The sequence below is a fragment of the Lithobates pipiens genome, unplaced genomic scaffold (assembly GCF_037356315.1).
Source record: "Lithobates pipiens isolate NorthernLeopardFrog02 unplaced genomic scaffold, aLitPip1_a1.2 Scaffold_30, whole genome shotgun sequence".
NCBI lineage: Eukaryota > Metazoa > Chordata > Amphibia > Anura > Ranidae > Lithobates > Lithobates pipiens.
In genome coordinates, this window is record NW_027507791.1 from 73,613,067 (window position 1) to 73,638,537 (window position 25,471).

Genomic DNA, 25,471 nt, shown 5'->3' on the forward strand with positions numbered 1-25,471 from the left:
CCCAAATCGGTTCCCAGAATGCAATGTGAACTGTGGTCTGACCACCCAATGCAATCTGATTCCAGTGTGGACCAAAATAAGGCTCCTGCACCATTTTGGTGTGAATGCGATTTCAGCGATACAAACTGTATGGCTAAATTCGCATCCCGCAGACATTGCATGTAATGTGCACAGCGATGCGGTGCGATTCACCTGCAATGTCTGGGATCGCATAAGTGTGATGATAATGTTCTGGCTTTAGGCCCCATTTAGAGCTTGCGTATTGGGATTGAGCGGTCCTGCTTGCGATTTTTTAAGTGTGATTTACACACACGTCCACGTGTCGCGCATAGGACGTCTCAACTGGCTGCCATATGTGCGTTTATCGCCAAAAAGAGGCTCCTGCTCCGTTTTGTGGTGACTAGTGATGATTTCTAAAAGCGTGTTTTGCTGCGATTCTGTCACAGAATTTGGGGTGCCATTCAGAATAAATGCCCCCCAAACTGCACAATTGTGGTGATTTCAGATTGCCATGTGTGGTTGGGGCCTTAGGGTTCTGCTCCTGAGGCCCCACATGACCAGGCCTCCTCCTCAGTGACAGAGAAATGACAGGAAAGCGGACTACAAGTCCCAGCCACCCCCCTCCAGGCTCAGCAGGGAGGCAGGCAGCCGTTGCCATGACACCTAGGAGGAGTCTACCATTACAGCTCCAGCCCTCCCGACTTCCCCCCACCGCCCGCAGGCCCCGGCCCAGCGCTGCCGGAAGTGTCGTAAAAAGCTGTGTGCCGGCGGCAGCGCTTTACGGCCGCGGGTGAGACGGGGCGAGTGTGCGGGGCCAAGGATGAGGGCGGCCCGCGCTGTGTGATTAGAAGGAGCCCTGTTGGTCTCTCCTCAGGATGGCGGACGCACCGACTGGGCCAGGAGTGCTCTCCTATTACCCCGGGGCCGGCCTGACCCTGCCGGGGGAGCAGCAGCAGGACTGCGGAGAGGAGGAAGAGGAAGGTCGGGGAGACACGCCGGCTGGAAACGACGTCTCCGAGGGCCCCAAGGGCCACCACCGCCGACATCACCCACCTCACCGCCAGCTTAACGGCCTCATCGGCCCTGACCTCCGGCACCTCAAGAGCCTGCAGAGCAAACTGCCCCCCGACCCACGGACTGCCGCCCCCAATGGACTGGCCGAGGAGGCCCTGCCCGCCCTGCTCTCCGCCTGTACAGTGCAAGACATCCGCTACGAGCGCTACGAGTCCGAGCTTCAAATGCCCGACATCATGAGGCTCATCACCCGGGACCTGTCCGAGCCCTACTCCATCTACACCTACCGCTACTTCATCCACAACTGGCCGCAGCTCTGCTTCCTGGTAAGTCGGGCACTACAAGGCTCAGCATTCCTCCTCACCACGGCCTACTGGAACTGGGGGCACTACAGGTCCCAGCATTCCTCCTCACCACGGCCTACTGTAACTGGTGGCACTGCAGGTCCCAGCATTCCCCCCTCACCAGGGCCTACTGTAACTGGGGGCACTACAGGTCCCAGCATTCCCCCCTCACCAGGGCCTACTGTAACTGGGGGCACTACAGGTCCCAGCATTCCCCCCTCACCAGGGCCTACTGTAACTGGGGGTACTACAGGTCCCAGCATTCCCCCCTCACCAGGGCCTACTGTAACTGGGGGCACTACAGGTCCCAGCATTCCCCCCTCACCGGGGCCTGCTGTAAATGGGGGCACTACAGGTCCCAGCATTCCCCCCTCACCGGGGCCTGCTGTAAATGGGGGCACCACAGGTCCCAGCATTCCCCCCCCTCACCAGAGCCTGCTGTAAATGGGGGCACCACAGGTCCCAGCATTCCCCCCCCTCACCAGGGCCTGCTGTAAATGGGGGCACCACAGGTCCCAGCATTCCCCCCCCCCCCCCCCTCACCAGGGCCTGCTGTAAATGGGGGCACCACAGGTCCCAGCATTCCCCCCCCCCTCACCAGGGCCTGCTGTAAATGGGGGCACCACAGGTCCCAGCATTCCCCCCCCCCCCCCTCACCAGGGCCTGCTGTAAATGGGGGCACCACAGGTCCCAGCATTCCCCCCCCTCACCAGGGCCTGCTGTAAATGGGGGCACCACAGGTCCCAGCATTCCCCCCCCCCCCTCACCAGGGCCTGCTGTAAATGGGGGCACCACAGGTCCCAGCATTCCCCCCCCCCTCACCAGGGCCTGCTGTAAATGGGGGCACCACAGGTCCCAGCATTCCCCCCCCCCCTCACCAGGGCCTGCTGTAAATGGGGGCACCACAGGTCCCAGCATTCCCCCCCCCCCTCACCAGGGCCTGCTGTAAATGGGGGCACCACAGGTCCCAGCATTCCCCCCCCCCCCTCACCAGGGCCTGCTGTAAATGGGGGCACCACAGGTCCCAGCATTCCCCCCCCCCTCACCAGGGCCTGCTGTAAATGGGGGGCACCACAGGTCCCAGCATTCCCCCCCCCTCACCAGGGCCTGCTGTAAATGGGGGGCACCACAGGTCCCAGCATTCCCCCCTCACCAGGGCCTGCTGTAAATGGGGGGCACCACAGGTCCCAGCATTCCCCCCTCACCAGGGCCTGCTGTAAATGGGGGCACCACAGGTCCCAGCATTCCCCCCTCACCAGGGCCTGCTGTAAATGGGGGCACCACAGGTCCCAGCATTCCCCCTCACCAGGGCCTACTGTAACTGGGGGGTACTACAGGTCCCAGGATTCCTCCTCCCCACGGCCTACTGTAACTGTGGGCACAACAGGTCCCAGCATTCCTCCTCATCAGGGGCTACTGTAAGTAGAGGCACTACAGATCCCAGCACTCCCCCTCACCACGGCCTACTGTAACTGGGGGCACAACAGGTCCCAGCATTCCTCATTAGGGGCTACTGTAAGTAGGGGCACTACAAGGCTCAGCATTCCTCCTCACCAGGGCCTACTACACTACATCTGGGTGCACTACAAGACCCATTTCCCATTTGTCCTTCCTAGGGTTAACTACACTACAAGTGGGGGAATACAGGTCCCAACATTCCTCCCCTCACCATGTCCTGCTACACTACATTTGGTGGAACTACAAGGCCCAGCATTCCTCCTGTCCTCACATGGCCTTCTACACTGCATCTGGGGGACTACAAGGCCCAGCATTTCTCCTCATCAGAGCTAGCTACTCTGGAACTGGGGGAACTACAGGACCCAGCATTCCTCTCTCCAGGGCCTGCTGTGCTGCACCTGGGGGGGGGGGGGGGGCTATAAGGCCCAGCATTCATCCTCTGTCCTCACCAGGGCCTGCTACACTACAAATGGGGGCACTACAAGACCCATCCTTCCACTTCTGGCCTCACCAGGGCCTGCTACACTGGAACTGGGGAGGCTACAGGTCCCAGCATTCGTCATCCTCTGACCAGGGTCTGCTACACTGCAACTGGGGGAACTACAGATTCCAGCATTCCCCCTATCCTTATTGGGGACTACTATACTACAGCAGGGGGGCACTACAAGTCCCAACATTCCTCCTCTGTTCTCACTAGGGTTGGCTACACTCTACCCGGCGGACTACAGGTCCCAGCATTCCTCCTCCTCTCACCTGGGCCTGCTACACTAAAACTAAGGGTAATAAAATTGTGGCTGGTGATGGCGTCTGAGGTATTGATTGAAACAAGTAGCTGCTCCTTTAAGAAAGTATGAACTGATTGGTGAATAAACAAAAGTAAAGGTGTTGGCTCTAGAAATGAACATATGTGAACAATGTGACCATCCCAACACCATAGAAATATATATAAAAATAAATATTCTGGTTTGATGTCTTCAAATGCTTCCCCACAAGTGCTCATGAGGTAGATGGCAACTCACTAAAGGTGTTTGAGCAGTTTGTACAGTAGGTCAAAATGCACTTTTATTGAATGGACCAGATAAATCCTGGGTAAACCCCCTCCGACATAGGCATAGTGGGGGAGATTTACTAAAACTGGAGAGTGCAAAATCGGCTGCAGCTCTGCGTAGAAACCAATCAGCTTCCAGGTTTTATTGTCAAAGCTTAATTGAACAAGCTGAAGTTGGCAGCTGATTGGATACCATGTATAGCTGCACCAGATGTTGCGCACTCCAGTTTTAGTAAATCACCCCCAGTGTCTCTAATCACTTTAGATTGGTACATAAAGACCCCTCTTTACTTCGATTTTGCAGAATAGACAAAATTGGTCCCCATTAGAGGGGTCTGCACATGGGGTCTCCCAAATAGAGACTTGGTGAATATATAGGCTTCAGTCTCTATATCCTAAGGGCTTGAACCTGGATATAGATTTAAAATATGCAAAGAGGAAATGGTGTGTCGTCACTTCCTGATGACACCATTCCAGTGAAACATACGTCAAAGCGGGTATTCGTCATTTCCGGGTCCCTGTGTGACACCCAACCAACCGGTATATCCAGAACGAGGCATAGATTGCACGCTGCTACGAGTCTGATATACCCATCCGCACATGCTGTAGACTCCTTGGTGCTGGGATTGGCACAGTCACATGTGAGTGCAACATTTATTATAACTTCTACCCATTTTAATAAAACGTACTACACCACAAGAGCTCTGTGTCCCTGGTGGAGTCTGTTCCCACATCCTCGGGATTTAGGAGAGGGTCCTACAGTGGAGAGATGTTTACCCAGGATTTATCTGGTCCATTCAATAAGTGCATTTTGACTTGCTGTACAAAGTGCTCAAAAGCTTTTGGTGAGTTGCCATCTACCTCATAAGCACTCGTGGTGAAGCATTTATTTGAAAACGCATCAAACCAGATCTATCTATGGTGTTGGGATTGTCACTTTGGACTTTTTTTTTTTTTAGTTTGCGATTTGCACATTGATCACATGTTGACTATTCCATGTATAATTTCTAGCGCCATAACCTTTTTACGTTTGTTTATTTACTACGGCTGAGGGGACTGGGACTACGAAGCCTAGCAGTCCTCATCCTCTCATCAGTGCCTGCTACACTGCAACTGGGGCACTACAGGTCCCAGCATTCCTCCTCTTTCCTCCTCTTTCCTCATCAGGACCTTCTACACTACAACTGGGGGGCTACAAGACCCAGCATTCACCCTCTGTCCACACCTGGGCCTGCTACTCTGCAACTGGGGGACTACAGGGCCCAGCATCCCTCTGTCCTTTCCAGGGCCTGCTGCACTTCCATTGGGCGACTACAGGGACCAGCATCCCTCTGTCCTTTCCAGGGCCTGCTCCACTTCCATTGGGGGACTACAGGGCCCAGCATCCCTCTGTCCTTTCCAGGGCCTGCTGCACTTCCATTGGGCGACTACAGGGACCAGCATCCCTCTGTCCTTTCCAGGGCCTGCTCCACTTCCATTGGGGGACTACAGGGCCCAGCATCCCTCTGTCCTTTCCAGGGCCTGCTGCACTTCCATTGGGCGACTACAGGGACCAGCATCCCTCTGTCCTTTCCAGGGCCTGCTGCACTTCCATTGGGGGACTACAGGGACCAGCATTCCTCCTCTCCTGGGCCTACTACACTGCAACTAGGGGGACTATAAGGCCCAGCCTTCTCTGTCCTAATCAGGACTTGCTACTCTGCACCTAGATGGACTACAAGGTCCAGCTTGCTACACTGCAACTGTTGGCACTACAAGGCCCAGAATTCCCTCTGTCCTAATCAGGGCCTGCTACACCACAGCTGGGGATTTGGGGGAGGGGGAATATGACTATAGGTCCCCCATTAAGGACAAGATCTCTTATCCTAGCCAGGGCCAATTGCATTCACTTTCTGGTAAGTTCTATCACTGGCGGGCTACCAGTCCCAGTATTCTTCTGTCCTAAACCAGGGCCTACTACTTCACAACTCTGCTTCCTGGTAAGTCCTGGTACTGGGAGGGCAATGGGTTCAAGCAGTACTCGGTCCCTGCTTCCTAGCAAGTACTGTCCTTATAATATAGGGGACTGCAAGTCCCAGCATTTATCTCTCCTAAACAGTGCCTACTACACCACAACTGGCAGCAGCATGTCTTCCTAGTGAGTTCTGTCACTGTACACTGCTAGGGGATACATAGCTTGGCATGAGCCATGGTTCAGACCAGAGCGACCTGACACTTTACAGCACCCTGGAGCAATGGAACTCTTTGAATCGCTACAACTGAAAAAAGGTTCCTGCACTATTTCTGTGCGATTTCAGTGCTACTTCCACTGGCATCTGTTAAATGAGACCACACATGAAATTGCACTGATGGCTTTAAAGCTGCGTTGAAGTAGTATGACTTCAAAGCTGCGCTGGTGTTCACCAGAGCTTACTCCTACCTAGCCATGCTTTGACACCTATTGTTACTGCCTTGTTTACTGACCACAGCTTTGCTTCCTAGTAAGTCCTGTCATTGTGTTTTGTCAGAGGAACTACGAATCTCACCATTGCCGTATGCTGCTAGGGGTACTAGGAATCTCAGCATTGCAGTATGCTGCCAGGGGTACTAGGAATCTCAGCATTGCAGTATGCTGCCAGGGGTACTAGGAATCTCAGCATTGCAGTATGCTGCCAGGGGTACTCGGAATCTCAGCACTGCTGTATGCTGCCAGGGGAACTAGGAAGTGTGTGTGTGTGTGTGTGTGTGTTTTTTTTATTTATTTTTTTTATTTTTTTTGTAGTAATAACTGACAGGTGTTCTAATCCTTCTCCACTTTCTCCAAAGCTAAAAATGGCCTTTAGTTGCACGATAATCCATCTACAACTGGCAGGTCCCGTCATTGTATTTTGTTTGGCTACTACAAGCCTCAGCTTGTAAAAGATAGTGTGTGTGTGTGTGTGTGTGTGTGTGTGTTTATATCTATAAAAATTGGGCTTGCTTTACTTTTTTTTTTTTTTTTTTTTTTTCTCCCCAAAAAAAATTAGTTTGAAAGACCGCTGGGCAAATACAGTGACATAAAATATTGCAGCAATTGCCATTTTATTCCCTAGGGTCTCTGCTAAAATATGTTTGGGGGTTCCAAGTAATTTTCTAAATACTTTTTTCTAAAAAATGTATATAGATTTTTTTTTTTTTTTTTTTTTTTTTCACCTTTAGAAACAGGTGTCCGAAAAAATTTAGACTTCAAGTGGTTAAACTTCCTGCATTTACACTTGTTTTTAAAAACTTTTTTTCCCTTTCATCTAAGAAGGAAGTTGGTTACAATGTTTCATTTTAAAAACTCGGCAGACTGCCTGGATGTTTTCTTTTGACAGCTGAGTGAGCAGATGAGTCTCTCCACTTATATGAAAGAATCTCTCTGCAATAGAGATCTTCAGAGGGGTTGAATTCGAGATCACGATTTTTTAACAATTGTGCAGCTCATATATGTATAACATTTTTATTATTTTCATATTCATTTTTTTTTTTTTTTTCTCACAAAAGTGACTACACCCCTGACATTTTTGTACATATTTTATTATACCGTTCTATATGACAACACTGAAGAAATTACACTTTGCTACAATGTAAAGTAGTGAATGTACAGCTTGTACAACAGTGTCAATTTGCTGTCCCCTCAAAATAACTCAACACACAGCCATTAATGTCTAAACCACTTTCAACAAAAGTGAGTACACACCTAAGTGAAAATGTCCAAATTGGGTCTAATTAGCCATTTCTCTCCCCAGTGTCATATGACTCGTTAGTGTTAAAAGGTCTCTGGTGTGAGTGGGCAGCAGGTGTGTTAAATTTGGTGTGATTGCTCTCTTTTACTGGTCACTGGAAGTTCAACATGACACCTCATGGCAAAGAACTCTCAGGATCTGAAAAAAAAGTGTTGCACTACATAAAGATGGCCTAGGCCAGGGATATACAATTAGTGGACCTCCAGCTGCTGCAGAACTAAAAGTCCCATGAGGCATAGCAAGACTCTGACAGCCACAAGCATGACACCCAGAGGTAGAGCATGATGGGACTTGTAGTTTTGCAACAGCTGGAGGTCCGCTAATTGCATATCCCTGGCCTAGGCCATAAGAAGATTGCCAAGACACTGAATCTGAGCTGCAGCACAGTGGCCAAGACTGTACAGCGGTTTAACAGTCACAGGTTCGACTCAGAAGAGCCCTCGCCATGGTCGACCAAAGAAGTTGAGTGCAAATGCTCAGCGGTTACCTTTGGGACATAGACATATGAATGCTGCCAGCATTGCTGCAGAGGTTAAAGGGGTGTGGGGGGGGGGGGGGTGTAAGCCTGTCAGTGCTCGGACCATACACTGCATCAAATTGTGTAAGGTCATGATACAGCATCTCAATTGACTTAAGTCTGGGCTTTGACTAGGCCACTCTAAAACCTAAATGTTGCTTTGTTTGAACCATTTGGAGGTGGACTTGCTGTTGTGTTGTGGATCGTTGTCCTGCTGCATAACCCAAGTGCACTTGAGCTTAAGGTCACAAACTGATGGCCGGACTGCTGGTATGATCTTGTTATTGAGATGCTGTATTAGTTTTATGCCAGATGTAACGGGACGCACACCTTCCAAAAAGTTAAATTTTTCTCTCGTCAGTCTGCAGAATATTTGGCTAAAAGTCTAGGGGATAATCGAGATGTTTTTTTTTTTTTTTTTTTTTTTTGGTAAATGTGAGATGAGCCTTTGTTCTCTTTTGTCAGCAGTGGCTTTGACCTTGGAATTTTCCCATGGATGCCATTTTTGCCCAGTCTCTCATTGTTGACTCAAGAACACTGGTCTTAGTCAAGTGAGGCGTGCAGTTCTTTAGATGTTCTGAGTTCTTTTATGACCTCCTGGATGAGTCGTCATGTCCTTGGAGTAATTTTTGTAGGCCAGCCACTACTGTGAAGATTCACCACTGTTCAAAGTTATCTCCATTTGTGGATAATGGCTCTTCCCCCCATGGTTCACTGGAGTTCCAAAGCCTTAGAAATGGCTTTGAAACCCTTCCTAGACCGATACATGTACATTACTTTTTTTTTTCTAATCTGTTCTTGAAAAAAAAAATTTTTTTTTTTTAGATTGTGGCACAATGTGTGGCTTTTTTGTGATCTGTTAGCGTGCTTCACTTTGTCACTGCTTCTATTTGTGTGATTTCTTGATTCAATAGGTCTGGCAGTAATCAGGCCTGGGTGTGGCAGCTTTCCAAAAAATTTAGGTTAATCAGTTCATTCATGATTCAGCATTGGAGGGGGGGGGGGGGGTTACTTTTTTTAACATGGGGCCAGGCAGGTTTGAACAGCTTTTTTCCCTTAATTAAAAAATGTAAAGACTGCATCTTGAATTTTACTTGGGTTATCTTTGTGTAATATTAAAATTTTGTTCTGAATCATTTAAGTGTGAGAAAAAAATGCTTTTGGAGTAGAAAAATGTATCTAAAGAGGGTTTTCTATTTAAGATACAATTTTTTTTTTTTCCTATTTATTTTGAATCAAAAGATCATCTTTTTTTTTTAGCAAAAAAAGAAAAACAAAAAACGGTACATTCAAACATGAAACACGATACACTTTATCCAGATAGTGGATTATCCAACATACGATCCATTGTTATCAATACTTAAATTCAGCATCTTTGTGGGTCCATTTTGCATAGACTATGAAGTTTATCCCATTTTGCACCATATCGCTACTGTCCACTTCACGCCACCTATGCCCCTGTCCCATCATGTACTTGAACATCCATCCGGATGTCTCCCTCATTATTCTTTACACACATGCACCTCAACAGCCTCATATTAATGAAGATCCCCAGGCACCGTTCTGCATCTGCCGCATAGTGGATCGGGTGCTCTGCCAATTTTGTAAAGCTTCACAGGGGTATAATGGACTCTCAGTAGTATATATAGTTGGGACACCCTTTGTGCCACTTTCAGTGACTGTATTAACTGCCTGTACGGCCTCTTCCCACAGTTCCCCAGCAATGGGGCCCAAATCTGCCTCCCACTGTGTCACTGCCTTTAAAGGGCGCCCTTCAAGGATTGATGACAGTAACATATTGTAACATTGTGAAATTATACCTTTTGTGTCGGACGTGTCCTGTAGCATGTGAAAGACAGGAGTAGAGGACTGGATCCATTCCATTGCGTCCCCTTGTGCTCCAACAGTATGTTGTAATTTTAAATGGTAAAATGGCATGTTGGGAGGTAGTGCATATTTCGATTGTAGGTCATTGAAAGAGAGCAAGGTCCCATTATAAAAAAAATGTCTCAGATGGGTTATACCCAAGGGGCGCCACCTGGGTCCCTGTTGGATCTTGACTAATTCTGCGTATGTTTTATTTCCCCATAGTAGGCTGTGAACCCAGTCATATTTTGTAGTTGCTTAGCCTTGTTCCACACCTTTTTGAAGAAGTGTATACGCAGGCGTTTGTTTGGGCCTTTGAAAGTGTTGAGCTTCTAGTCCCTCGGGTATAGATTTCACCCTCGAGCCAATCGGCATGAGTTTTTAGCGATGAGCCCGTCGGCGAGGGGGCCATGGCACCTATCAGGTGCTGTAGCTGCACAGCCAGGTAATATATCCAAGGGTTGGGAAAGGCGAGGGGAGCCCCCTTCGGGTATTGTAACTGCTGTAATTCTAGGGGGTTTGGTGTGCCATAGTAACAGCCTGAATAAGGAGTTGACCACTCTAAATATCTTCAGTGTTTTATGTAGCATGTATGAAAACTGTGGTATCAGAATCATCTTGATGAGGTTTGTCTTTCCTGCTAGGGACATCTTAAGTTTGTTCCATATGTTTATTTTATCTCTAAAACAAGTTAACGGGATATAAATTCAGTTTAGGGGAGATGTGTTTACCTAAGTACTTGAAGGTAGATGCTATGGGTACCGGGCAAGAAGGCCCCTCACTTATTGTGAGGGTACCATCTATAAACAAGGCCTATTTGGTCCAGTTAATGGTAAGGCCTGAAAAATGGCCTAACTCCATAAGGGACATTACCTGACTCAGTGAATCCTCCATCTTCCAAGAATAGAGGCATATCGTCGGCATACAGCATGATTTTTTTTTTTTTTTTTTCATGCAGTTCTCCATAACGGGATCCCTTAATCTGTGGGTAGTTCCTCACCTGATCCCCGGGCTCCATGCAAAGAGCAGGGGTGATTTTGGGGGGGGGGGGGGGGAGGTCCTCTGCCCAGTGCGAAGGCATGGGACAACCTATCAGGCATGCGTATAACAGCCTGTGGTGTGTCATACAGCAGCCTCACCCACCTGATAAACCTGGGTTCAAACCCAAACTTGGCCAATATAGCCCACAGATACCACCAGCCAACACTGTCGAATGCCTCATTGGCGTCAAGAGACAGTGCTCTGTGGCCGGCTAAATCCGAGGGAGTCTGCATGTTCAAGTATAGTTGCCTGAGATTGGTTGCAGTAGATGTTCGGCATGAATCCCGCCTGGTCCAAGTGGGCAATGGATCGGATTATCCTATTGACCCTCATGGCCAGCACCTTGGCTAGTATTTTTACATTGATCTGTAGCAATGAGATAGGCCTATATGAGTCGGTGTCTTAAGGATCTTTACCTAATTTGAGCAGTAGTTTAATATTGGCCCTTGTCATGGTGGTAGGTAACTTTCCCGATTCAAATGAGGAATTGAAGACTTCTAGTAATTTAGGTAAAATTACTTCTCCCTTATTGTGTATAAGCCTCTATAGGGCTCCCATCATCCCATGGGACTTGCCGGTAGGGAAGGAGGCAGCCGCCTCCCTCGGCTCATCTAATGTGAGTGGTGCTTCCATCTCCACGCGCGCTTGGCGTTGGAAGGGTCATTGTACTTATGTAGGTTTGCAGTTCCTCGTCCGTGTAGTTGTCACAGGGTTTATATAGATTAAGGTAAAAATATGCTAGTTCAGCTATTTGCTCAGGATCACTATCTATTTAAGATACATTAATAATTTAGCTTTTATTCAGCATGAAATTGAGCTTAGTTATGTAGCATGAGGCTGTATATTCTGCAATATTTATTTTTTGGTAAACTCCTTCAATAAATCCAAGCTCTGTAAGCTGAGATAACATGCACTGCATTGATGCATTCACACAATGGTATAGTAACCATGAGTTCTAGAATATTCCTTTTTATACTTGTTTTGCAAATCTATGTACACTACAAACTGAATCGGTTCTGATATCACTGTTTTACTAACCTGACAGCTTATTCTCAATAGGAAAACTTCATTTTGTTTGCATTCTAACTACCAGCAAGAATGAGTCCTTGCATTTAAAAAGCACCTGTCATTTCAGATCCATCATGGCAGAGCCTGTTAGTGGGCATCCACTCCCCTGCTGCCGCCACGTCCCCCGCCTTGTCACTGCCGCATCACCAGCCGTCCCATTAAAGTGGATGGGCCTGTTGGTGGGTCAGATGAAGAGCCGCGGGACAGTTGCTCTTTAAAAATTATGATTTAAATCAAGCCTTTTTACTAGTGATTTTAAATCTACTTGATTTCAAATCAAATCCACCCTGGAATGTATGGCAGCTGCATGTCCCAGCATGTCCTGTAGTTTGTAGAGTGAGCGATCTCTGTACAAATGCGTCATGCCTGGATAACTACTTTTACAGGTTTGTTTTTAGGTTGGGGATTTTAAGTTGGACTGTATTGTGCCTGTGAAGGGTAATAAAATCTTTCACTTTATTACTGTCCGTACAACTTGTACCTGGTTTGCCTTAGTTGCTTCCCTGCACTCTATCCTCATCATAGGAGAGAAATTAGAGTGGAGGGCGCTCTCTCCCTTGTGACGTCTCTGGGAGCCTCCATGACAAAATGCAATGTTCCAAGTAGTGTCATGTGGGAGGAAGAGGACTGAGTCACATGTTCGCCTATACCTGGAGGTACAGAATGTTCCCCTTCCAGCAACTGAGTTGAGTAGGATGGAGTGAAGCCAGCGCACAGTATAAAAAAACTAACCAATATCTGAGACCTGCACCTATCTACTATTCCCCCCCCCCCTTTTTTTTTCTTCTCCCTCTCCCCCCTCCTTTTGCTTAAGCGTAGTACACCCGATCTGAATATCGTACAAAAAAAAATACCGCTTTCAAATTATCGTACGCTAATTCTTTTATTTGAAATCATCCGAAGGGACAAATGCGATACCAGACCGCATGATTTTCGTTTTAATCGGTACAGTTTTTGTCCAAAAATACAAATGGCATCACTTCTGAATTTTGATTGCCGTATGAGAATTTTCAGATTTTCAAATGTTTTTGTAACTTTCCTTTTATATAGTAAGGGCGATTCACATGTACTGTGTGGTGCAATTTCAGCCCATTCATTTTGAGTTCAATGAGCTAAAAATGCACTGCACCAAAGTAGCGCATGCACTACTTTTAAAACGCACTGCAACTGGATTGCATGGTAGAAAAAGTACCGCAAAATCTGCTGCTTGTGAAATGATCTGTTTTGCGACCTGTGTTTGGTTAGCTGTGCATTGACACTTGCTGCAAATCACAAAGTGAGATTTGCATGCAATGTGAATCGCACACAGTGTGATTCATGTGTACACTTGAGAAGTTATTAAATACCTCCACAGAGATCGGTCTTAAAATGTGTGCATGTGTGTAACATGCCAGTACTCAGTTGGTTAAAGATGTAAATTCAAATTAAAAAGTAGACCATGCCTTTTAACTGGTCAGCATGGCATGGTGATGAGGTTTGTAATCTTAGGCATGTTTATAGTTCTCTTATGCTGCAGAGTTGTCAATACGATCATGAACTGCTGATACTTTTCATAAAAGTATATGATAAATGCCTGCGTACATGTAATGTTCGACCCAAACTAAATTGGGTTAACTGTTTTGTAAAGGTTAGGTTGTGTGTAGACAGCCATTTTAATGAGCTGTCCAAGTCCCACCAGACTCTACACAGCTAATTTACAGTAAACCCTAGGGGAAGGGGACCCACCTTAGTTGTACTGTGTAAAGCCATACAACCATCATCTACAGTGTATATTAAAAGTTTACACACCCCTGTTTAAAAATGTTAGGTTTCTTTGATGTAAAAAAAATGAGACAAAGATAAATCATTTCAGAACTTTTTCCAGCTTTTAATGTGACCTATAAACTGCACAACGCAATTGAAAAACAAACTAAAATCTTTTAGGGAGGAGAAATAACAATTAAAAACTAAAATGTGGTTGCATAAGTGTGTACACCCTCTTATAACTGGGGATGTAGCTGTGTTGAAAATTAAGCAATTGCATTCAAATTCATGTTAAATAGGAGTCATACACACCTGCTATCATTTAAAGTGCCTCTGATTACCCTCAAATGGTTCAGCTGTTCTAGTAGGTCTTTCCTGACATTTTCTTAGTCATGTCCTACAACAAAATCCATGGTCTGCAGAGAGCTTCCGAAGCATCAGAGGGATCTCATATCAGTCAGAAGGCTACAAAAGAATTTCCAAGGCATTAGATATACCTTGAAATGCAGTAAAGACAGTCAAGTGGAGAAAATTATGGCACAACAGTGAACTGGACTTTCCACCAAACTTGATGAGAAGAAAACTGGGCAGACCACTTTGACCTACCGGTAAGCCTAGATTAAAGCGGGAGTCCGCCGGGACTCCGCGTTTTTTTTTTTTTTTTTTTTAAAGTCAGCAGCTACAAATACTGCAGCTGCTGACTTTTAAAATAGTGACACTTACCTGTCCAGCGCGCCCGCGATGTCGGCACCCGAAGCCGATCTCTAGATCGACACTCGAGTGCTGCCGCCGCCATCTTGGGTATGGGAATCAGGAAATGGAGCCTTTCGGCTTCATTTCCCGGTTCCCTACTGCGCATGCGCGAGCCGCGCTGCGCAATGAGGACGGTCCCCGCTGCCTCTGGTATCTGTGTGTTTCCCAGCAGGCAGCGGGGCACTTGCGGAAGGGGACGGGCACTTGCGGAAAGGGGCGTAATGTACGCCCTTTTCCGCAGAGAGCTAGCCCGGAAGTGGGTGCAGTTACCTGGATTATCCAGGTAACTGCACCCCCCTCCCCCCTGAAAGGTGCCAACTGTGGCGCCGGAGGGGGGGAGGGTTCTGATGAGCGGAAGGTCCATTTTAGGGTGGACCTCCGCTTTAAGGCTTACCTGTAGGTCCATAAAATGTCTCCTAAACCTCCACTGTGTTTAGGAGATATTTGCAAAAAGACAGGCAAAAGACGGCGCGCAGGCGCACTGAGCATGCCACTGCTAACTGTGTTATGCCGTTAGTGGCGGCTCCCTGTGCATGCACAGGAGTGATGTCGCTGCTTTGGCGCTGTGAGTGGCTGGAGCAGCGATACCCTGAAGATGGATGCTTCGCGCTACAGGAGACATCGGTGACATTGCTGGCTCCTGTGTCAGGTAAGTGACACATAATGGGCTACTATGCGATTCATAGTAGCCCATTATGCTCTACCTTTGCAGGGAGACAGGAAGTAAACTCATCAGGGTTTACTTCCTCTTTAAAGGAGCTGCAGGAACATCTGGCAAGTACTGGCTGTGTGGTACATGAGACAACAATCTCCCATTCATATGTCTGGGCTATGGGGTAGAGTGGCAAGACAGAGAAGCCTTTTCTTACCACAAAACATCCAAGCCCGGCTAAATTTTGCAAAAACACACCTGAAGTCTCCCAAAAGCATGTGGGGAAAATGTTTTGTTTATGGTCTAATGAAACCAAGGTTGAATTGTTTTGGCTATAATTCCAAAAGATAGATTTGGCACAAACGCTGCACCAAAAGAACACCATACCCACAGTGAAGCATGGTGGTGGCAGCATCGTGGGTTGGGACTGGTTTTCTTTAGCTTGAACGGGGGCCTTAGTCAAGGTAGAGGGAATTATGAACCGTTCCAAATGTCAGTCAATATTGGAACAAAACTTTCCGCATTAGACAGACCCAAAACCCACATCCAAATCAACTAAGAATGGCTTCACCAGAAGATTAAACATTTTTTGGCATGGCCCAGCCAGAGCCCAGACCTGGATCCAATTGAAAATCTGTGGGGTGATCTGAAGAGGGCTGTGCACAGGAGGTGCCCTCACAATCCCGGCAGACTTGGAATGTTTTTGCAAAGAAGAGTGGGCAAATATAAGTCAAGATGTGCCATGCTGATGGACTCCTACCCAAAGTGAGGGCTGTAATAAAATCAAAAGGTACTTCGACAAAGTATTTTAGGGTCTGTACACTTTTATACAACTATATTTTAGTTTTATTTTTACTTCCCTCCACCTAAAAGATTTCAGTTTGTTCAACTGAGTTGTATAGTTTATAGGTCACATTAAAGGTGGAAAAAGTTCTGAAATGATTATCTTTGTATTATTTTTTTACATCACAGGAACCTGACATTTTAAACGAGTGTATAGACTTTTTATATCCACACATTTTAAGGCTTGTTTTACACTATAATTTGCATGCTCGTTGTGCAGTTTTACATGCGTTTGCAGTCTGTTGGTGTGTTTTTTTTTTTTTTTTTTTTTTTTTGTATTTGCAGATTGTCTTGCTACATGCAAAAAATAAAAATGCAGCATGGTGTATGGCAAGATCAAACTGCCTGCCAAGCACTTGAAATGCCAGGAAGAGCCATAATGTGATTGACCCATTTTTAAAACCCAGGTGTCCTAGAAATCTTTGGGGGTGGCTCCTTCTCCTTCCACCCCCTCCACTTTTTTTTTTTTTTCCCCGCACAGTAGCAATTAATGACGAATTCCTTCTGTCCTAATTGCCCATCTGTTATTAGTTTCTGTTTAAGTAAATTGGTTAAGAAACAGATTTTGAATGCAGCAGCCTTGGATAGTTGGCGGTTCACAAATTGACGCTTATTCATACAAATGGCCATCGGGTGCCTGATAGAGCAGTACATTTTTCAGCATATCCATGTAATCGTTTGAGCCCCTTTAAATATTTTAAGAAACCATTCAGCTTCATAATCAGATGAAGCTGCTTTTGATTTTGGAAACCTGCAAAAACTGGTAATCTCACTGCTATTTTAAAGAAGTAGCTTTTTTGGCTATACTTCCCCTATATATCACAGGAATGCAGTTCGTTCTGCACTCCCGGGACTCATCAGCTCACCAGTGGGCTGATGTCAGAGCTGGTCCAGGCTCTGAAAAGATCCCGACCATGTAGTCTGGATCCACCCAGATTGCCAGGTGAATTATGGGAATGCAAAAAGGGGGGGGGGGAGCCAAAACCTATACAGTTGGCAAAATATTTGATCCCCTGCAGATTTTGTAAGTTTTCCCACTTACAAAGAAATGAAGGGACTATAATTTTTATCATAGGTGTATTTTATATGATAGACATAATATCAACCAAAAATGCAGAAAAAAAACACGATGCACTTCTCTAAATCCTTAAAGGGATTGTAAAGTGATATCTTTTTTTTTTTTTTAATAACAAACATGTTATACTTCCACTGTGCAGCTCGTTTTGCAGAATTGCCCCGAACCTGCTCTTCTGGGGTCCCTCGGCGGCTGTCTCGGCTTCCTTCCGCAGGTGCCTCTCACGTTCATGCGAGCTCCCTCGCGTGGTGACAAGCACCTGCGGGTGTGCGCTCCCTTAATACAGCCGGCGGCTATAGCAGCTCGCTGTATCACACGGCCCCCGGCGCTCCACGTCAGTGGATGTGATTGACAGCAGCGCGAGCCAGTGGCTGTGCTGCTTTCCATCCATCCACTCCAGCCAATCAGTGGCCAGGCTGAATGGTGGAAAGGACAGCGGGACGAGCGTGGGATTTTCGAGGGGTGAGGTAAGTAAAACGGGGGGGCTGGGGGCGCAAGCACTGTCAGATGTTTTTTCACCTTAATGCATTAAGGTGAAAAAATATTTACCTTTACAACTCCTTAAGATTTCTTGGCTGTCACTTGGCAACTCAGTTTCAGCTCCCTCCCTTAAATTATCTATAGGATTATGGTCTGGGGACTGGCTAGGCCACTCCATGACCTTAAAGTGGATGTAAACCCACTCTCGTCCTTTCTAAAATACTGCAATATTGGATATCTAGAAGGATATACATGCCTCCTACATGTATACTTATCTGTCAAATGTCTTCCCTCTGTCTGCTTTGAGACCTGAAAAACTGCAGATTTTGTGGGAGGGTCTGTTTTCCAGGGCTCAGTGGGTGGAGTCTTGATGTCAGTAGACTTCCCACCCATCTCTACACTCCCCTTATCAACATGCATTTTCTCCTGTGTATTTCTTACACTGAACTTCTGGTATGATCACTAACATCCAGTCAAAACCCAGAAAAGTCCCCACATGACTTCCGCATGCCCAATCATGCTGAGGTGTGGAGCAGCAGAAGAAAGGAGTGGGAGGGAATTAAAAAATAATGCACGTCTCTTAGGCTAGTGCACCAAATATGTAAATCACCTGTCACAGGAAGGGGGAGGATTTGACAGATTTTCTGTTTGTCAAGATTTCTCACTGAACAATACGAGGATTGCTCAGAGCTGGATTAACTCTTTGTGGCAAGACTGGGCTCCAATGATAGGAAATCCTATACTCTACATTATGACATCAAAAACAAAATTTATTTTTCGGCTTAATGTCCACTTTAATGTGCTTCTTCTTGAGCCATTCCTATGTTGCCTTGGCGGTATGTTTTGGGTCATTGTTAGGCTGGAAGACCCATCCACAACCCATCTTCAGTGTTTTGGCTGAGGGAAGAAGGTTCTCATCCAAGATTTTACAATACATGGCCCCGTCCATTGGACCCTCAATGTGGCAAAGTCGGCCTGTACCTTTTTATTTTATTTTTATTTTTATTTTTTTTCTTCAGAAAAGGTACCTGTACGACTTCAATCCGACTTCTAGGCAACTTGTATCCATTGATTTCAATGGAAGTCGCCTCAAAGTCGGATCCCCTGTCTTAACTGAAGCAACTTTCCAGGAAGTAAAAAAAATGGTTCTCTAGGCAAACCCCTCCCTCCCACAGAGCTGATTATTATGTGATTGGTCACTGGCAAAGTCTCCTGTCCTGGAAGCAACTTCACGTTGCCTTGTAAGTTGCCTCAAGTCGCGCTGTGATTTATACTCAAGTCGTGTCCAAGTTGCCTCCCAAAGTCTCGCTGGAAGTCGTGTTGCCTTTGTGTGAATGGACTCCAAGTGCTGTCTTTCTCTCCGGTTTTGCGTCGTGAAGGATTTGTTGACAGACCAAATCTGGGAGTTAGGAGAAAACATCCAGCCTTGTCTTGCTGTGCCCTCCCTCTCCATGCTTGCTAAGGACTTGTCCACACCAGACTGCAGCAAAGATGAGCTGTATTCTGCTTGGGGAATGCACTGTTCAAAGCACACTGGGTGTGCATTCTGTTGTGGATATATTCCAAACCCCCAAAATGCAGATTGCCTGCACTGGATCACATGGTGCCACAGCAGTGCGTTTTTCAAAAGTAGTACATGCTCTCCTTTTTGTGCACTTTGAGCCCATTCATATGACTGGGCTGAAAATTGCAGCACACTCAGTAGCACAGGAGCGCAGACCACGTGGGATTTACTCGGTTATGCCTCTTAGCCTGCTTAGGATCCTGAAGAACTTGGTATATTTAAAACTCAATAGCTGTGAGGGACAGCCAGAGACTAGAGACTATCACTCACTTATTACAATTTTAATTAAATGGGGATCCTAAGAAGGTTAATATGCAAAAGCTGAGAGGCATACCTGTGTCATGCGTCTGTAAAAATACACATCGGGCTACATAAGTGTAGGGGGTTTTGTCCTTGAAAGTAAAGCTTAAAAAAAAAAAAAAAAAAAAAAAAACTAGCTCCCTTTTTTTTTTTTTTTTTTCCTTGGCTCCTAGATATTTATATATAGTGCCTTCAATATACGCAGCAATTTACACATATATTGTAAATTCACATCAGTCCCTACTCTCCAAGGAGCTTGCAATCTAAGCTAAGGTATGAATCCTGCATACTCTTCTCTCCTCCAGGGCATGTCACGTGATCTCCTGAAGGGGCCTAGGTGGTTTGACATCATAAGTCCTGCCTGCTCTCCTCCCCTGTGGTACAGACCACATGTCCGTTACCTAAGCATCAGTCACATCTATGCTGGAGAACCAAATTACATGGTCCAAAGATGGTATATAAACAAGGAAGAGGGACCCCTCTGAATTTATATCATAAAACAATTTATTGAAACCACAATATCCACTCGCATGGAGGAAAGAAGTTGCATTCATATCCTGTATGCTGGGCTGAGGAGATGGAGTAGGACTGCAGGCCGCAGCAGATCCAGTAAGGCTGGCGCCACATCAGATCTAGACAGGAAGGGGTAGGATGGCTGAGCACAGCGTAGTCTCCTTCAGTAACCCAGGTCCAGGCAACTTCTTTCCTCCATGTGAGTGGTTATTTGTTTTAATAAATAGTTTTATGATATATATTCAGAGGCGCAAGGTTTAGACGAGTTTAGGACAGGTGTGTTCTTCCTTTCTTCTTTTTTTTTTTTTTTTTTTCCCTTCTGCAAGTGAGCTCCAATCAGAAACGTGAACCGTGTGTGTGTGTGTGTGTGTTTTTTTTTTTTTCCTCTTAACATTGAGCTCAACATGCTCCTTAAAGAGGAAGTAAACCCTGATGGGTTTACTTCCTCTGTCTCCCTGCAAAGGTAAAGCATAATGGGCTACTATGCATCGCATAGTAGTCCATTATGTGTCGCTTACCTGACACAGGAGCCAGCGATGTCCCCTATACTTCGGCGCATCCATCTTCTGGGTATCGCTGCTCCGGCCACTCGCAGCGCCATCACATCACTCCCGCGCATGTGCACGGGAGCCGCTACTAACGGCGATAATGCGCCTCCGTGCTGCTGTCTACGGCGCATGCGATTCTGACCAAAATGAGAATCGGGATTTTTTTTTTTTTGCTTAGAATAAAAAGATCATGATTCTCACAATTCTTGCAATGTAAAATCTTTCACATGATGATACAAAAAAATAAAAAAATAAAATAAAACTTTACTAGTTGGGTTTTTCTTTTTCCTAAAAGAAAAAAAATTGCATTTGAAAGACTGCTGGGCAAATAGTGAGACATAAAATATTGCAACAAACACCATTTTATTCTCCGGGTTGTCCAAAATATTATATATATATATATATATAATAATTTTGGGGGTTCTAAGTCATTTTCTAGCAAAAAAAAAATGAACTTGAAACCAACAAATGTCAGAGGTTAAAGAGGAAGTAAACCCTTCCAAACAACTTGGACCTACAGGTAAGCCTAGATTAAGGCTTACCTGTAGGTCCAAGCAATATCTCCTAAACCTATATGGTTTAGGATGGTTTAGGAGATATTTGCCCGAAAATGGGCACCGCTGTCTACGGCGCATGCGCACTAAATGCGGCAAATCCATGAATGGATTTGCCTAATTTGTCGACTCCCGTGCGCATGCGCGGGAGTGACGTCATCGCGGCTTCGCCGAATGGCAGCGGCGGAGCTGCGAGACGCGACTCCCGTGCGCATGCGCGGGAGTGACGTCATCGCGGCTTCGCCGCTGTGATTCGTCGGAGCTGCGAGACGCCACCAGCAACATGGATGCGGCGGACTACAGGGATCAGCGGCGACTTCGCTGGCTCCTGTGTCAGGTAAGTGACACATAATGAGCTACTATGCGATGCATAGTAGTCCATTATGCTTTACCTTTGCAGGGAAAAAAAGAGGAAGTAAACCCATTAGGGTTTACTTCCTCTTTAAGTGGCTGAACATTTTTCAGTTACACACACAGCCTATTCCATTGACAAATTGTTACAATGTTTATACTTCAGTTCAACTGATAAAGAATGTTTTGATTCTTGGCAGACTGCCCAGTTTTTCTCTTCCTTTTTCTTTTGAGGGCTGTGGCTTCAGAAGAGCAGAGAGAATTCTTTGCATAGAAAGAATTGTGAAACACTCTAGTCAAGATTGCGATAACGATTCTTGACGATTAATTGTGCAGCTCTAAGACCCCTTTCACACCACACCCCACCTTGCGTCGGCGGTAAAACGCTGCTATTTTTAACGGCGTTTTATTTTTGCGCATTTCGGCCGCTAGCGGGGCGCTTTTACCCCCCGCTAGCAGCCGCGAAAGGGTTAAAACCGCCGGCAATACGCTGCAATAGCGGCGTTTTGCCGGCGGCATTACAGCCCTGCCCCATTGATTTCAATGGGCAGCAGCGGTGGAGGAGCGGTAAACACACCGCTCCTTCACCGCTCCAAAGAAGCTGCTGGCAGGACTTTTTTCTGACGTCCTGCCAGCGCACCGCTGTAGTGTGAAAGCCCCCTATATATAAAAACAAACCTGTCATTCTTACCTGCTATGTCCTAATGGTTTTGCACAGAGCAGCACCAATCTGCTTCTTGGGTCCCCCACCGGTGCTCCTGGCCCCTTTCCTGATGAGCACCCTCATAGCAAGCAGCTTACCATGGTGGTACCCGAGCAGGCTCACTCCCGAGCCGCTGTTCTGTAGCCATTCATACACGGAGCGCTGCTCAGCCCCGCCCCATTCTCTCCTCATTGGGTCACTGGCTGTGATTGACAGTAGTGGGAGCCAGTGGCTCCTGCTGCTGTCCCAGACCATGAGGAGGAAGAGACCAGGGGGAACTGCTGTTCTTGTGCACATCGCTGAATCAAGATGGGACTCGGGTAAGTATTAGGTGGGGATGCTTCACACAGGTTTTTCTATACGCAAATGACACTTTTAAAATGTGCGTACTCGGCTTTTGGGGGTTATACCGGGATGATGCCTGCAACTGTTTAGAGCGGGTGACCGACTTTCCAGGTATAACCAATGCGGCTAAAAGCCGCTCGGCAGTTATACCGGAGAAGGCGGGAACGCCCCCCGCCACTCTTCCCAGGCCTCCCGTTCCACTAGAAAGCCCAATTGAACATCCGCCGTTTCCGGCGGCTAGTGACAGACTGGAACGAAGCCGGAAACTGCTTTGTTCCATCTCCTGGATGTAAACGCGGAAGAGACGTCCCAATGTCACTTCCTGTTTACTTGGCTGCCAATGTCGCCGGATTTAAAAAAATATACAGTATTCAGATACACCATTTTCGGTGATCTGAATACTTTGAAGTGTAAAGGAGGGATTTGGGATCTTTTAGACCCCTGATCCCTCTATAAAGAGTACCTGTCACCACCTATTGCTGTCACAAGGTATGTTAACTTTTATTGCTGTCACAAGAAATGTAATCACATTTGTGTGACCGTGTATATGCAAGACAAGTTGGAGCCAACACCCTTCGAACAAAAATAAATGGTTTTGTTGTCGGAAAGTCCGATCGTGTGTACAGGTCATTAGGGTAGGACTCGTATTGTACAGTATATGCTTGTGCTCTTTCTTATCTCGCCTGCTGGTTCATGTTTCATTTGTAAGCATGACTTTTTGGTTTGCTGGGTCATATGGAGTCTTACTGAAGCCAATTGTGTGTGCTACTGGGACTACAGACTGACACCGCTACGCTGCTTGCACCGACCATTTGAGCATATTGGACACACTAGCCTTTGTGTCTGATTTGTAAGCAACTTGTAGGGACACTTATAGAAAGGGGTGGCTTGACTTATGGGGCATGTAGTCCTGAGGGAAAGGAAATTATTTACATAGATGCAAATCAAAGTTTTCAAAAGCAACGCATATGGACGAAGGCTGCATGTGTAATTGCTTCAATAAGTGTTTTTCTGGGTAATTTTTATTTTATTTTATTTTTTTAATACTACAGGCTTGGTTTTTATAACTCTTTTCTCTACTCTACCTACATAACTCTGAAACCTAAATGTATGCAATGTTTGTTTTTCAGGCCATGGTTGGAGATGAGTGTGTAGGTGCCATCGTCTGCAAGCTGGATATGCACAAAAAGATGTTTCGCCGAGGTTATATAGCCATGTTAGCAGTGGATTCAAAATACAGAAGAAAAGGCATTGGTAGGTAAATTGTATTGGATTATCTTATGTGCTAGTATTCACCAAATGCTAGCACAGACTTTCCTAAAAACTGGATCCCTCCACGGGGATTTAATCTTCACTCAGTCTTCCTTCCGGGGTTCACAGGCTCCTGCCGGTTTTAATAGCGGAGCCGTGATGACATCACTCCTGCAGCGCAGCTCTCTCAATGAACAGCATTCGGCGTGAAGGGATTAAAATTACGCTTCTGTCCAGGGTGGGAGACATCGGATGCCCAGAAACTGAAGGAGTAGCGATGGAGCAGTGATGAGCTGTAGTATATACAAACTCCGTTGTCACTATCAGTAGGGATGAGCTCCGGCGTGTTCGCACACGTGCAGAGCCCGCCACGAAGTCGGCGCTGCGCTAATCACATTCAGTGAGACATTGTCCCGATGCACGGCTGTAGAGATTGGGAAATGTCTCCCTGCCTGTGATCAGCGCAGTGCCGACTTCCTGCAGCTCATACCTATTTATCAGTGCATTTGCATATTGTGCTCTGAGATGTTTGGATTAAGCCCCCCCAATGCATTTTAAATGTTCAACACACAAAAGTCAGACGGTGCACTTCAGCACACATGTTCTGTTTTGCATGTCATCTGTTAATTGCAGCCCACCATACATATTGTGTTTAACACACGTTGTGGTGTGAATAAGCCTTTACTGTGCATATGCATCAGACAAGTGTGCACAGTTTGAATGGTTTGTTGGACTATGAGGCCACAGCATTTGCTTCATGGACATGGCAACACATTCCTCTGTCTTTGGAGGGGGGGGGGGCAGATAGCTATAAGTATAGCAAAATGAGCCTAGAGCTCACCCCAGAGTTTATTTTAAAAGGAGCTCTACCTGAGACCGAGAAACTGTCAACACTAAGGGTTAATTCACAGCAGAATTGGGCGGAAACGTGGCTCACCTTCTGTGCGATTTTATGCATGTTCTCCTGCAACGGTTATTTGCAGCTCATTCGTTTGAATGGGCTGCAAATCGTTCTGGAACTCAAAGTAGTGCACGTCCTACTTTTGAAAAACATGCTGCACAAAAGCGCATTATACTGTGGTATGATGCAACCTGTGCTGGCAGACAGGCTGCGTTTCTGATCTGCATTTGAGGTGCTGTTAATATATTGGCACTCGCAGTGTATCGCAAAGGCAGTGCATTTTGAACGCAGGGCAGTAAACGTGCCTTTCCTGCAATCTAGTGTGAACCTAAGGGAGTAAAGGCAAATGGAATGTTTATATTGTAATGTTTTATGTTCACTAAGCTTTGTAAATGGGGTGGAGCTGTGTTCACTTTTAATACCCAACCACATGTAAATTAACTGACAGACTGGGACAACACTGCACTAACATTCCCTGCATCTCCATTGAGCCAGGTGCCAGTTAGAACTGCTTTCAGGTGTTTATTTGCTGTTTGTTTCCCTGCTGGGAAAAAAAATAAATCCTTTATCATACCTCATAGGACACAGAGCCTCAAGTATTAATGGGTTATAGCTACCTTCAGGTGTTGACACTGGCACACCCAATACAGGAAGTTGACTCCCCTATATAACCCCTCCTCCTATCAGGAGTACCTAATTTCATTTCACCAGTAGAGGTCGACCGATATATCGGCCGATATTTGCCGTTTTTTAAATAATCGGCATCGGCCGATTGTTCTGATAAAAAGCCGAT

The 25,471-nt window shown here is 46.3% G+C and overlaps 1 protein-coding gene across 1 annotated transcript in view; it reads left to right on the plus strand.

Moving 5' to 3' along the window:
- Positions 1-709: 709 nt before the first annotated feature.
- The window catches only part of NAA30 (N-alpha-acetyltransferase 30, NatC catalytic subunit), a 41,769-nt gene continuing 17,007 nt past the window's right edge, over positions 710-25,471 (plus strand). Inside the window, exons 1-2 of the mRNA XM_077464439.1 lie at positions 710-1,340; positions 23,657-23,780. Of these exons, the coding sequence (XP_077320565.1) occupies positions 876-1,340; positions 23,657-23,780 (589 nt within the window). The 5' untranslated portion in view covers positions 710-875. The remainder of the gene's footprint in view (positions 1,341-23,656; positions 23,781-25,471) is intronic.